General features: G+C 36.1%; 2 protein-coding genes across 3 annotated transcripts; one reads left to right on the top strand and one right to left on the bottom strand.

Annotated features, from left to right (window-relative positions):
• Positions 1-7,562: 7,562 nt before the first annotated feature.
• LOC140864500 (uncharacterized) lies at positions 7,563-9,957 on the top strand. 2 transcript variants are annotated; one of them, XM_073268727.1, is made up of 2 exons: positions 7,563-7,808; positions 8,730-9,957. In XM_073268727.1, the coding sequence occupies exon 2, from the start codon at positions 9,204-9,206 to the stop codon at positions 9,834-9,836; it is 633 nt and encodes a 210-aa protein (XP_073124828.1). In that variant the 5' UTR covers positions 7,563-7,808; positions 8,730-9,203; the 3' UTR covers positions 9,837-9,957. The 2 variants fall into 2 exon arrangements, with proteins under 2 accessions (XP_073124828.1, XP_073124829.1); XM_073268728.1 differs by having other exon boundaries at positions 7,563-7,816; positions 8,739-9,957.
• Positions 9,958-10,211: 254 nt separating this feature from the next.
• On the bottom strand, positions 10,212-12,884 carry LOC140864499 (deSI-like protein At4g17486). Its single transcript, XM_073268726.1, has 4 exons — positions 12,472-12,884; positions 11,831-12,092; positions 11,065-11,132; positions 10,212-10,735 (listed from the first exon to the last, which is right to left on the bottom strand). Exons 1-4 carry the CDS (start codon positions 12,604-12,606, stop codon positions 10,457-10,459), a joined length of 744 nt encoding a protein of 247 aa, XP_073124827.1. The 5' UTR covers positions 12,607-12,884; the 3' UTR covers positions 10,212-10,456.
• Between the last annotated feature and the right edge of the window lie 304 nt (positions 12,885-13,188).

Genomic DNA, 13,188 nt, shown 5'->3' with positions numbered 1-13,188 from the left:
TAATATAAAAATATTTTGAATAATGTTTCAAGGTTTTGTTAAGAGAAAAAATGTATCGGATAATTATTAATAAAATGTTCGGATACAATTACTAAATAAATTTTGTTAAATAGATTGTCAAATTAATCTTTTGAGTCTTGTTCTACATATTTGTTCTAATTAGATAATTATAAATATGAATTAATTAAATTATTAATTTATTTTTAATAAATACACAAAAATAAAATGTCATTTCGTGATTTTACAATTTTATCGTTCCAACAATAAAAATTATGCGAATTAAGTCCATAATTAAGTGTTATATGAGTTGAACCTAATAATATTTAGCTTTATATTAATAAATTTATTAATAAAATATATTATTATATTATTTCGGGATGGGTCGTGAATCCTGTCGGGATAAGGTTTTATTCCCGATCTCTCTCCCGATATTAATCGGGATGAGAAAAATCCCGAAAGTTCAGGTCGGAAAAATTTCGGGATGAGATTTTTTCAGGACGAGAATGAGATGAGATTCGGAAAGGGTCGAGATTTCGGAAATTTTCGTCACCTCTATCACTCACTCCACTCACAAAAAAAAATATAAAAATAACTTCTATGTTACGGTTTTGTCTATGTTGTCCCCCATTCGGACACTATCCGAATGGTAATTTAACGATCCAATTTTTTTTATTTATTTTTTTTGGATTTGAGATGTTCACATGAACATTTCAAATGCAAAAAACAAGGACCGTCACAAAAAAATACATATAAAAAAAAAATTTATTTTACGGTTTTGTCTATGCTGTCCCATTCGGGCACTGCTCGAATGGTGATTGACCGCGTTAATCGGTGTGAATAAATTCAACTGGCAAGCGTACCAGGTCAAGTAATAATATAGTGGACAAAGGTCCAAGTGTCGAACCCACAGGGACTGTAAATATATGATTACCAAAATATATTTATTTCTACCTAATCTAGACTAATCAAAAATAGTGATTTTAGATTTTAACTAATAATTAAAAATTGCAATTAAAATTAAATTAAGTAAAAACGCAGCTAGAAAATTTTGGATTACTTAAAATTTTGGAAAAGTTCGATCAAGGACTCACGTAGGTACCAGACAATTCATGTAACAAGCAGTCGATCTAAGACATCAGACTTAATCTTAATTCACGGGAATTTTCCTAATTTGTTCGAAGGACTATTTCTAGAACAATCAAACCTATTCAAATATTGATGAACTAATCTTTCGTAATTCTAATCAAACTTGAATGCATAAATCACTGTGAAAATTCAGTAAACACCTAAACCGCATAATGAAACCGAATTCTATTTTTAGTCAGTTTTACACTATGTTGAATATCAAAGTGATCGAATTCGAAACCTCCTCTGTCGACTTGTAATCGATTAATAGGCAAACAAATAACTGGCCAAGAAATTTGTAAGACAAAGATAAATTTGATAATCAATAAACTCAATCAAGTCTGAAAATCTCAAATAAACAAATCAAGTTTTTACATAAACTGTCTGGCCCAATCACGTGGCCTTGATCGAAAGGGAAAACTACTCAAAAATCAATTTCATAATTCAAACAAAGTTTTTGATCATGAATTGAAAATAAAAAGAAGAAAAGAAGAAAAAACGAGAAATCTTCTCTTCCAAGTTGTAGTAGCCGCCGTCTCTGAAAATCTGGAACTGGAACCCTTTCTCACGTCTGATATGTCCCCTTTTATATGTGGTTGAAAACCCATCCAATAAAGCCCCAAAAAAATCGCAACTTTTAATGTTAGAAAATTAATATTTTTTTCAGTCCGCGTCACGCCATGGCACAGAAAAGTCACGCCATAGCCTGAAAAGTTCTGTTTTCACTTCTTCAAAATCCTCGGTTCACGCCACGGCGCAGGAAAAATCACGCCATAGCCTGAAAAGTTCTGCCTCCAATTTTCAGCGCGCAGTTATCTTGAAAAATTCATATCTTAAGTTCTAGCCGTCGGATTGACCTGAAATTTGGACAGCAGCTTCAAAATATCCTGAACTTTATTCTGAACGGTGGAGATCGGATTTGGATCTTTCTAAAATTAAATATGATTTTTCTACCAAAGCTGCTCCATAATTCACTCTTCACAAATCCATTTTTTTACAAAATTAACCCGAGGAGTGAAATACACACACATGAACTAAAACACATAAAAACACATAAAAGCAATATGAATGCACATAAAATAGACATAAAAATAACATGAAATAATGCACACAAAATGTAGTTATCAACACCCCCATACTTAACTCTTGCTCGCCCTCGAGCAAGACATGCAAAAACAAAATGCAAACAAAAACATAAGTAAGGACGAGTCATTAATGTGCACAACCTCCGATAAGTTCAATCACAAAACCAAAAACACAGACATGCTCTCAACTTTTCATAATACACCTTCGGTTTAACGTGAACGTGTGTGTATGAAATGTCATTCCGGTTTCATGCAACTTAGAACGAATTCGTCTCAAATCTGCTTAGCAACCTATGACAAATTAGTGCAAGTTTCACTTTTCAAGTGTCCATTCCTTCCAATGACCCCTAGACATACCCACCTCCCTTGAGATAATGAATTACACACCTCCGGATTTTGCACCCGGTATTGCTTTAGCCCCAATAATTACCCGCTAACTTAGCTATAACTGGCTAGGATACGAAAAATCATTTTATTTTTTCTTTCTAATCCCCTCGTCTATAAACCGGATGGAGCATCAATCCCATTTAACCCGCATACTTAGCCTTAAATTTAATTTTTTATAAGATTTTAATCCTTTCAAGGCCCGAATGGAATTGTATACAAATTTTTTTTTTCTCTAGGTGCGCCCAAGATCATAAGTGTAAACTAGAGCCTCATTAAAATTCATAGAACACAATCAAGATCCACAAACCACCTATTGCCGTGCAATGGTCAAACAGACAGAAACTTCATCAAATCTTTCGTTACACTCCACTGGTCTAACACAAGTGCTTATAAATATTCACGATTCAACCTACAGTTTCTCATGTCAAGTCAAGAGCAAAATTTTTCAAAAATAAATTTTTTTCTTCAAAAAAAAAAAAAAACTTCATCATCATAGGCTACCATGACTCATCCTACTCATGCAAGACAACACAAACAACAACAAAATGATATGCATGATTACGAATCAAACACAAAAACTAAACCAAATGAATGCAAACAGAATGAACACAAAAGATAATAACCAATGCAATGAACTAGTCTACCCCCCCATACTTATCTCAAAGCATTGCCCTCAATGCTTCAGAACAATGAACAAAATGCAAACAAACACACAATGCAATGAAAAACAAAAACACAAAGAAAACAAAAATAACACTCCCCTGGTTTTCGATTCATTCTCTTCCTTCTTGACAGAATCCTTTGGGACAGCATCAGCATTCTAGAATATCGGCAGGCACGACCAACTGGCATGGGAAAGAAAACAAAAATCAAATAAAAACAAAAACAAAAACAAAATAAAAAGCAAAAAGCAAAAACAAAAACACTGAGTTGCCTCCCAGTCAGCGCTAAATTTATAGTCTATAGCCCAACTCTACTCCTCTCTTGAGTGGCGAAATTCAAGGTGGTTTATCCACCGTCTGTGAAAAACTCAGGTTAGTCCTGCACTTGCATGCTACACCATTAAAGACATTGTGCATTGGACCAATTCCTGCAGACAACTGCACCTGCTGACATGCATCACCAACAACATCAATCACATCAATCAAACGAATAACAGAACAAGATTTTAAAATTAGGCTCTCAGTAGCCGACTTAGACATAGTAAAAACTACTTGTTCATCGTTCAGTCTCAACACCAACTCTCCTCTCTCAACATCAATCAACGACCTACTAGCAGCAAGAAAAGGACGTCCTAAAATCAGGGGAACCTCTAAATCCTCTACCATGTCAAGGATAACAAAGTCTACAGGATAAATTAAATTATCAATCTTTACTAGGACATTCTCTACAATCCCTCTCGGATATTTAATAGAACCACCAGCAAATTTGAGAGATATAGCAGCAGGTTCAATATTTTCTATTCCTAGTTTTCGAGCAATAGAATATGGCATTAAATTTATACTCGATCCTAGATCACACAACACATTATCAAAAGACAGACTTCCAATATGACAGGGTATAGAAAAACTCCCTGGATCTTGAAATTTTGTTGGAAGCTTCTTTTGCAGCACTGCCGAGCACTCCTCATTCACTTTAACCTGCGTAAGATCAGTCAATTTTTTTTTTATTTTTCAGCAAGTCTTTCAGAAACTTTGCATATCTCGGCATCTGAGCTAATGCATCTGCAAAAGGAATGTTAATATGCAGTTTCTTGAAAATTTCAAGAAACTTTTTAAATTGAGAATCAAACAGCAGTTGCTTAGCTCTATGAGGGAAAGGTAAAGCAGATATATCAACATTCTCATTAACTTCAAATTTCGAAGTCTTACCTTTCTTATCTGTCTTGGAGGATTTCTCAGTCCGCACCTCCTCTTGAACTTCAGGATTTTTCGTCCCCTCCATCCTATTCTTTTCGCCCATCTGCTGCTCCTCAGACTGTGCTTGAGTCACGACCATGATAGCGTTCACGCCTCTGGGATTTGGTTCAGTGTTACTTGGTAAAGCTCCAGCAGGCCGAGTTGATAATTGGGTTGCGATCTGACTCATCTGAATTTCCAGCTTCTGCAGCATGCTCTCCTGATTCTGCAAGCGAGGCTCAGTACCCGCCACGTACTTCATCATGATCTCCTCAAAACTCGGCTTTTTCTCCTCTTGCTTGGCCTGCCAGTTCTGACTATAGTTGTTGTTTGAGTTGTATGTCTGTCTTCCTTGATTACCCATAAAATTCACAGCCTCAACTTCAAACAACTGCTGGTCTTGTTGCATATTCCCTTGTGCTTTATTTACCGGTGCTGTTTTCATGAGTGCCACTTGGTGTGTCAGCGCGTCAATCTTCGCATTCAGGGCCATTAAAGCATCAACCTCTAGAACTCCAGCCTTCTTCTCTCTCTTCACATCCGGCCACCCAATGTTACTCTCTGCCATGTTGCCAATGATCTCCCAGGCTTCAGCTGGCGTCTTCCTGAATAAGCATCCATTAGCAGCAGCATCTAGCATAGAACGCACTAAAGGATCTGCTCCATTATAGAACGTTTGGGTCTGCTGGCTTTGAGTAAGATTATGCCGAGGACATGTCCTCAACATCTTTTTGAACCTGGTCCATGCCGCATGTAGAGATTCTCCCTCCTTTTTCTTGAATGATATAATATCAGAGAACAACTTAGCCATCTTCGTAGGAGGGAAGTATTTCTTTAGGAATTCTTGGACAAGCTCCGTCCAAGTAGTAATAGAACCAGTCGACATGTCATCAAGCCACTCCAAGGCTTCGTACTGTAAAGAGAATGGGAATAACCGCAGTCGCACTGCATCAAATGTTACCCCATTCACCTTGAACGTGTCACAGATTGACAGAAAATGCTCCAGATGAGCGTAGGGATCTTCAACAGATGTGCCCCCAAATCTAGCTTGCAATTGTATTAGCTGAATAGTAGAGGGTTTCAGCTCAAAATTGTTCGCCTCAACAGCGGGGCGAACGATGCTAGATCCATATCCTTAAGTTGGCGGCCTAATAATATCCCAAACAGTACGGTTGTCCGCCATCTCTACTAGCACCTGCACCTGAAAGTTACAAAAAAAAAGAGAGGAATTCAGAATCTTAAAAATAAAAAAAATAGTCTAATCTTAAGCGAAATAAAAATTCTGATATCAACACAGTCCCCGGCAACGGCGCCAAAAACTTGACCGCGTTAATCGGTGTGAATAAATTCAACTGGCAAGTGTACCAGGTCAAGTAATAATATAGTGGACAAAGGTCCAAGTGTCGAACCCACAGGGACTGTAAATATATGATTACCAAAATATATTTATTTCTACCTAATCTAGACTAATAAAAAATAGCGATTTTAGATTTTAACTAATAATTAAAAATTGCAATTAAAATTAAATTAAGTAAAAACGCAGCTGGAAAATTTTGGATTACTTAAAATTTTGGAAAAGTTCGATCAAGAACTCACGTAGGTACCAGACAATTCATGTAACAAGTAGTCGATCTAAATCAGACTTAATCTTAATTCACGGGAATTTTCCTAATTTTGTTCGAAGGACTATTTATAGAACAATCAAACCTATTCAAATATTGATGAACTAATATTTCGTAATTCTAATCAAACTTGAATGCATAAATCACTGTGAAAATTCAGTAAACACCTAAACCGCATAATGAAATCGAATTCTATTTTTAGTCAGTTTTACACTATGTTGAATATCAAAGTGATCGAATTCGAAACCTCCTCTGTCGACTTGGAATCGATTAACAGGGAAACAAATAACTGTCCAAGAAATTTGCAAGACAAAGATAAATTTGATAATCAATAAACTCAATCAAGTCTGAAAATCTCAAATAAACAAATCAAGTTTTTACATAAACTGTCTGGCCCAATCACGTGGCCTTGATCGAAAGGGAAAACTACTCAAAAATCAATTTCATAATTCAAACAAAGTTTTTGATCATGAATTGAAAATAAAAATAAGAAAAGAAGAAGAAACGAGAAATCTTCTCTCCCAAGTTGTAGTAGCCGCCGTCTCTGAAAATCTGGAACTGGAACCCTTTCTCACGTCTGATATCTCCTCTTTTATATGTGGTTGAAAGCCCATCCAATAAATTCCCAAAAAAATCGCAACTGTTAATGTTAAAAAATTAATAATTTTTTCAATCCCCGTCGCGCCATGGCGCAGAAAAGTCACGCCATAGCCTGAAAAGTTCTGTTTTCACTTCTTCAAAATCCTCGGTTCACGCCACGGCGCAGGAAAAATCACGCTATAGCCTGAAAAGTTCTGCCTCCAGTTTTCAGCGCGCAGTTATCTTGAAAAATTCATATCTTAAGTTCTAGCCGTCGGATTGACCTGAAATGTGGACAGCAGCTTCAAAACATCCTGAAATTTATTCTGAACGGTGAAGATCGGATTTGAATCTCTCTAAAATTAAATATGATTTTTCTACCAAAGCTGCTTCATAATTTACTCTTCACAAATTCATTTTCCTACAAAATTAACCCGAGGAGTGAAATACACACACATGAACTAAAACACATAAAAACACATAAAAGCAATATGAATGCACATAAAATAGACATAAAAATAACATGAAATAATGCACACAAAATGTAGTTATCAGTGATCTAACAATCTTTTTTTTTTAAACATCTCAAATGCAGAAAACAAGGACCGTTGGATGTAGCATTGTCAATGTGCTAGCATAAACATACCCTTATTTTACACCACACGCATAAACGTGTGCATTTTTTACTAGTGTTAATGAAATATTATATTCAAAGATAATCTAGATGGTCATCTAAACGTGAAATATACACCGTCGATTTAGCAAGCAAATGGATCGACGGTGGAGACGCCCTCCAGTTTCACATTAATCGTAGAATTGTCCACAGGGAGGGGCCGGCCAAATTGAATGACCGAAGCTTTCGATGGACAAATGTCTCCAACCCCTTGTGAATTTCCTCTTTTGCCCTTCCCTCTCCTACTCTCCCCCGTCTCTCCCCTCTGCCAATCTCATGTGATCAGTTATCTTACCCATCCCATGTCTCACGCACACACCAATTGATTTACAGATCTATTCCACTCTTAAATTCAAGATTCGACACCCTTGGTTTCGTGTTCTTTTCTGTTTATTGTAAAAGGGTCCTTTGCTCTTCTTCTTTGCCTGAGTTACAACAGGTTTGGTTGTTTTAACTCTTGAAAATTTGTGGGCTTTTTGATTTTATTGGATTGATCTACTTGTTTTTCTTGAATCTTTATGTGGGTTTTTTATATGCTTGTTGATTAAAGCATGAAAAAAGGGAATTTCAGTCTCTTTATTTGGTTACCAGAATTGAGAGTTTGGAGTGTGGTTAAGTGGATCGTGTGTTGGTTGTAGGGATTTTGGATTATTGATTCTTGGATTAAGCTAAGGTGTAGTTTTATGATGGAAGCTCGAGTCTTTTTAGATTTTGCAATGTTGGGTTCCTTTTTGTTCAATTATTTTTAATGGGATCTGCAGTTCGGGGGTAATCTTTATTTGGGTGATCTGTTTTTTGTATTGAAATTACACTGATGCTATTGAATTACTTACTTCTTCCAGTTTCTTTGTTGATTAGAGGATTTGGTTAATAAATTGGGGTTTTTTTTTTAAAAAAAATATACACGATAATCCGCAGAGGGGCTAGTTCTTGTTCTAGTTATAGCTTTGGTTCTATAGCCTCTGGGTTTTTTTTTTTTTTTTTTTTTGGCTTGAAGTTTTATGTAGAGGATTTGCTGCTTTGGCTGTTTCTGTCTTTTGATCTCCTGGTGATCTTGATAATTCTATTGTACTGGTTTTTTGGGGTTCTTGCATTTGTTATGCAGCTTGTTAATGATGGCGTTGTGATCGCTTGGTGGAACTAATATTACATTGCATTGTGTTTATTCGTTATTTGGTAATTTATTTAATTTGTGGTTATTTAATATCAGTCGTCCATTATAGTACCTTTTTGTCATTTGCTTGATTTATTCTTTGATTTAGTTTGTGTCAATGTATTGTCGATTTATTTTTGCATTTACTGAAACTTTGATTTTCGTAGCTGAGCCACTTCGGTACTGAGTTATACATATCTATTGCAGGAGGGAAAGCCATGTGAGTTTCTTAAAACTCAAAACAGAAAAGAATGGAATTTTAACTTAGATTCTATAGAGTCATCCTTTTATTTCACTCGTTTCATATAGCTGGCAAGGGTTGTGGAAATTGGGAAGAATGAAGAGCGGAGGATCCGTTAGTGGTTTCAAATTTTCGCTTCTCCTATCTCCCGTCACTTCTTTTTGGGAATGTAGCGTGCGTAAAATGCGGTATCCCTTCAGACCCGAGTGGGTTTAGATATAACTTTATATATTAGTATCTTTAAGTTCAAAAAGTTTTTTTTTTTTTTTTGGTTTTTCAAGTGTTGAATAACAAGTTTCAAAACAAAAAGGAAACACATATAGTTCACTAGATAATGTATACATTATAGGGATGTTTGTGTTGGGAAATAATCAGGGAACTTAGAATAATAAGTTGAGTACATAGAAAAATTGTAGTTTCAGAGTTTGGTGCGACGGGTTATGATGGAGTGTCCTAAGGTAGCAGTTGGTGTTAAGAAAGCCAAGAAGAAACAAGGGAAAGACGAATTTGATCGAATTAAGCAGGCCGAGAAGAAAAAGAGGCGCTTGGAAAAGGCTTTGGCTACTTCTGCCGCCATTCGCATGGAACTTGAAAAAAAGAAGCAGAAGAAGAAAGAAGAGCAGGATAGGCTTGACGAAGAAGGTGCTGCGATAGCTGAGGCGGTTGCTTTACATGTCCTTCTTGGTGAAGATTCAGATGATTCAAGAAGCTCAATACTTGAGGATGACAGGCCGAACTTGTGGGATCTTTCAATAAATGGTGGCAACCTCTTTGGGGGAAGACAATCATTTCGTCCTCATCACAATTTGTCGAAATATTCACTTGAAAATATTGGTTTGGTTTCTGATGCTTGTAAAAATCGAGCCGTGTCCAATCACGGAGGAAATTTGAACTTGATGGTTCCATCTTCTCCGTTGGTAGGAGAATTTTACCCAAGATGGTTTGGAGAGGAATGTTGGGGCACTGTTGGTTTATCTGTGGACTATCTTGCTGCTCAGGCTGTTTCCTCTCTTAAAATAGCCGATGATGTGCGGGTTGAGACTTATGTCTTCAACAAAATGGTCAGAGGGTGAATAATCAAACCATTCCGAGAACTGCACTAGTTTTTGTTCTGAATAATGTGTTATGTATATATGTCCCTGAATTGAGCTGACTTATCTTTATTTCGGATTTCAAACTGGTATTTTCACTTTTCAGACTTGTTACCAACGTATTCTGGCCTTTTGAGGTCTGTTTTTGCTTGATTTTTACTTGGAAGTTTTTGTAATGTTATTTGAACTCCTTTGTTCATGGTTCCATGCTGGAGTTAATGTTACACTGGGAAAAAGATGAATGCGACTGGTCCTATAAGTTGGTCCCATGGATATGATTTCATCAACTGAACTTACGCTCATGTGCAGATTGTAATTTACAAGAATCATTTGCAAATGTAATTCGTAGTAATTTGTTCAAGCCTTATGACATACTTCGATTCATGTAAGAAAAATAACTCTTAAACAATTTGTTCATCTCCACGATTGACCCGGTGAGACCAAAATGAAGAAATACGTGGTGGTGCTGAAGTTCAACCGATAATTCCAGCACTTGGGAGCGGTGGTATACAAAACTCGTGTCCAACGTTACACAACAATCCACAAGAACTATAACAAAATACATTGCCAAAATTTTTTGGTCTGCTGAAGGTAATATAATATCAGATATCGTGTCGAGAGTTGGACCCTGGATGGTCTTCTTGTCTCTGTCGTGGGCGTGTCACATCTGCATCCTCGTTTTCCTGTTTCAAACTACCTGAGGGTTTAGGACCAGACGACATAAGGTTCTTGAACCAGGCAGACTGAAATCTAGGACTTCCTCGGTTAGAATTATCGCCAGGGGAGTTTGGGGAGTTGATCTGATTATTGGAAGCAACTCCTGCTAAAAACCGATATGCCACCTTACTAGCAGTTACAATTTCAGTTTTTGCTTGCCTAAACTGCAGCAATGGAAAGTGAATGAGGTATAGAATGACAGAAGGTCTGAAGGTTCTGGACAGGTTAGAAGTTCTGGGCTTTGCAAGCGTCTCAATGCGTCATATGTATATACATATCCTAAAATAAGTGCTAATTACATGGAAATAGGCATGTATGGAATAAGAAAAGAACAGAAGTAGTAAACAACCTTACTTTCAGCTTTAAGCACAAGTAACAGTATACATTCTTGAAGATGAAGCATGCATAATCTACCATCAAATTTGCTGAATGTCAAAATGTACAGGTGCATAATTAAGATCAAAGGAAACTACAAAGTGAAAGACAATCTTACTCGATAGGCAGTGTTTCCAGCTATTTCTACAGCGGTATCCCCTGCATGTGCAAACCTGTTTACCCAACCTGTTGCAAAACTAATAAGAACAGTCCTGTAGAAAGCCAAGGAAAAGGATATGCATGTGTTTGAATCCAATTCCGCATCAATTATCCATCTGGGATGCAGTGGCCAGGCAATTTAAGGTATTTCTTCCAATCCATGATATAACCTAAAGAATAGTCAACACTTATCAACAATACTAATGCCAGACAATTGAAGTTTGTCATTCTTTTTTTGAGGTCTGATTATAGAAAATTAAGCATATGGACCCCGCATGTATTAATAAATGTCCACCATTAGATTAACTATTAGGGTACTACCCAGGGTAGCATCTCATTGCCCCAATTCAACATGAATAGAGCTGATTTAGTGATTAAAAGGGTTAAAATTAATCTATTTTGGTAATATCAGAAGTAGACAAGCCATTTGCAAAGATTGTGCAAACGAACAGCAAATTTGCCAAGTGAACTAAATTTCTTCAAAGTTTCATTTCCACAAGTAGACAAACACCTCAACTCCCATTCCAACTCAACTCCCACTAAAAGACTTGAATGATTCAAGTATCAATTAACTTTTTATGAATTATCCAAATAATAAGCAGAACCAGCTGTTTTCTTAGAGAACTGATTAATGAACCACAATCTCCAAGAGATACATGTGACTAAACATTCTAAGTTACATTTTGTGAATCTGAGACAGACAAGAGTAAAGGAACCGTGGTTACCAGGAAGCTTTGGCACACCAAGCCTTTCACAAAGCACATCACAGAAATGATTGCAATTTTTAGATAACAGATCATATGAGTATCCGGGCCACTCTCTACTGAGTTCTCTTAGAATCTGATTGACCTTGAAGATAGAGAATGTCGTCTCGCCAAGTTTAATACTTTCACGAAATGTATACATAGGATTCTGTTTTGAGGGGCAGCTAAACACTCCAGTGCCATGTTCACAGAACCCGAATGACCACTCCTCATCACCATAAACCTTCCAAGAAAACGAAAATTCAGATAAATAGTAATATCACATAGATGGGGAACACCTGCACCTGAATGAAATCACATCAAAATATAAAAAAGAAAAGAAAAACCTGCTCCATATCAAGCTAGAAAACACAAGATGAGCCAAAAAAAAGTCAGAAATCGTGTAAGATCCAGCGATGTGAAGCAAGTGAACATAGAAACCAGCAATTTCAAGTTTTTTTTATGGAAAATTAGACTCACAAGTCACAATCCCCTATAAAGATAACAAATGAAACCCAGAAAGCAAGGTGGAACACTGGATCTAACACAGAATATAGCCACAGAAACAAGCAAACAAAGAACCAACTAAAAAAAGATGGACAAATACACAGCGATTAAGAAACCTGAACAGCGCTGTGGAAGATGCCGCCGAGTCCAATCCCATCTTTGAAAATCTTATTGATCTGCATAATCGTATTGTTCGTCTTCTCATTCCCACTATTCGTCACGTCGTATATATTGAGAACCACCTCCATCATTCACACAAATTCAAATCTTTCCGTCAAAATTTTCCACCCAATTCAAAACCCAAATCCCTCCAGAAAACACGCTTGCACACAACCTCGATTCGCTCTCTTTGCACGAGTGTGTGTGTATATATATAAACACGCGCACACATGAAATTTGAGCTGGAATTAACGGTTGAATACTGTATTGTTTTAATTGAATTATGATTATTATTTTATGCTTGTAAAGCAACAATTCAAATTGGGGAATCTCGAAATCAGTACAATGATTTTGAGCAGTGGGGATGCAATCTTCTTCGCAATCTAGAAATAAAAATGAAATTACGTTCAATTATCAATTTAAAGCTTAAATTTTTATTTTTTTTTTCAAAAACATTTATGCAGAAACTTTTTTGGTTTATGAAATTTCAATAAAATGGAACTCTTTTTTTTTTTTTTTTTTTGCAGCAAAACTAACAGAAATAAATTTCGGATAGAATTTATTTTTTATGGATATTAATTTTGTTTCTGGTGAAAGCTTATTTTTATTATTATTTTTATTATTTTTATTATTATTTATGTATTTTTTAATCTGAAAATGAAATTTTATTATTT

This window comes from Henckelia pumila, chromosome 4 (genome assembly GCF_033568475.1).
Source record: "Henckelia pumila isolate YLH828 chromosome 4, ASM3356847v2, whole genome shotgun sequence".
NCBI lineage: Eukaryota > Viridiplantae > Streptophyta > Magnoliopsida > Lamiales > Gesneriaceae > Henckelia > Henckelia pumila.
This window is presented reverse-complemented; position numbering and strand designations above follow the sequence as displayed.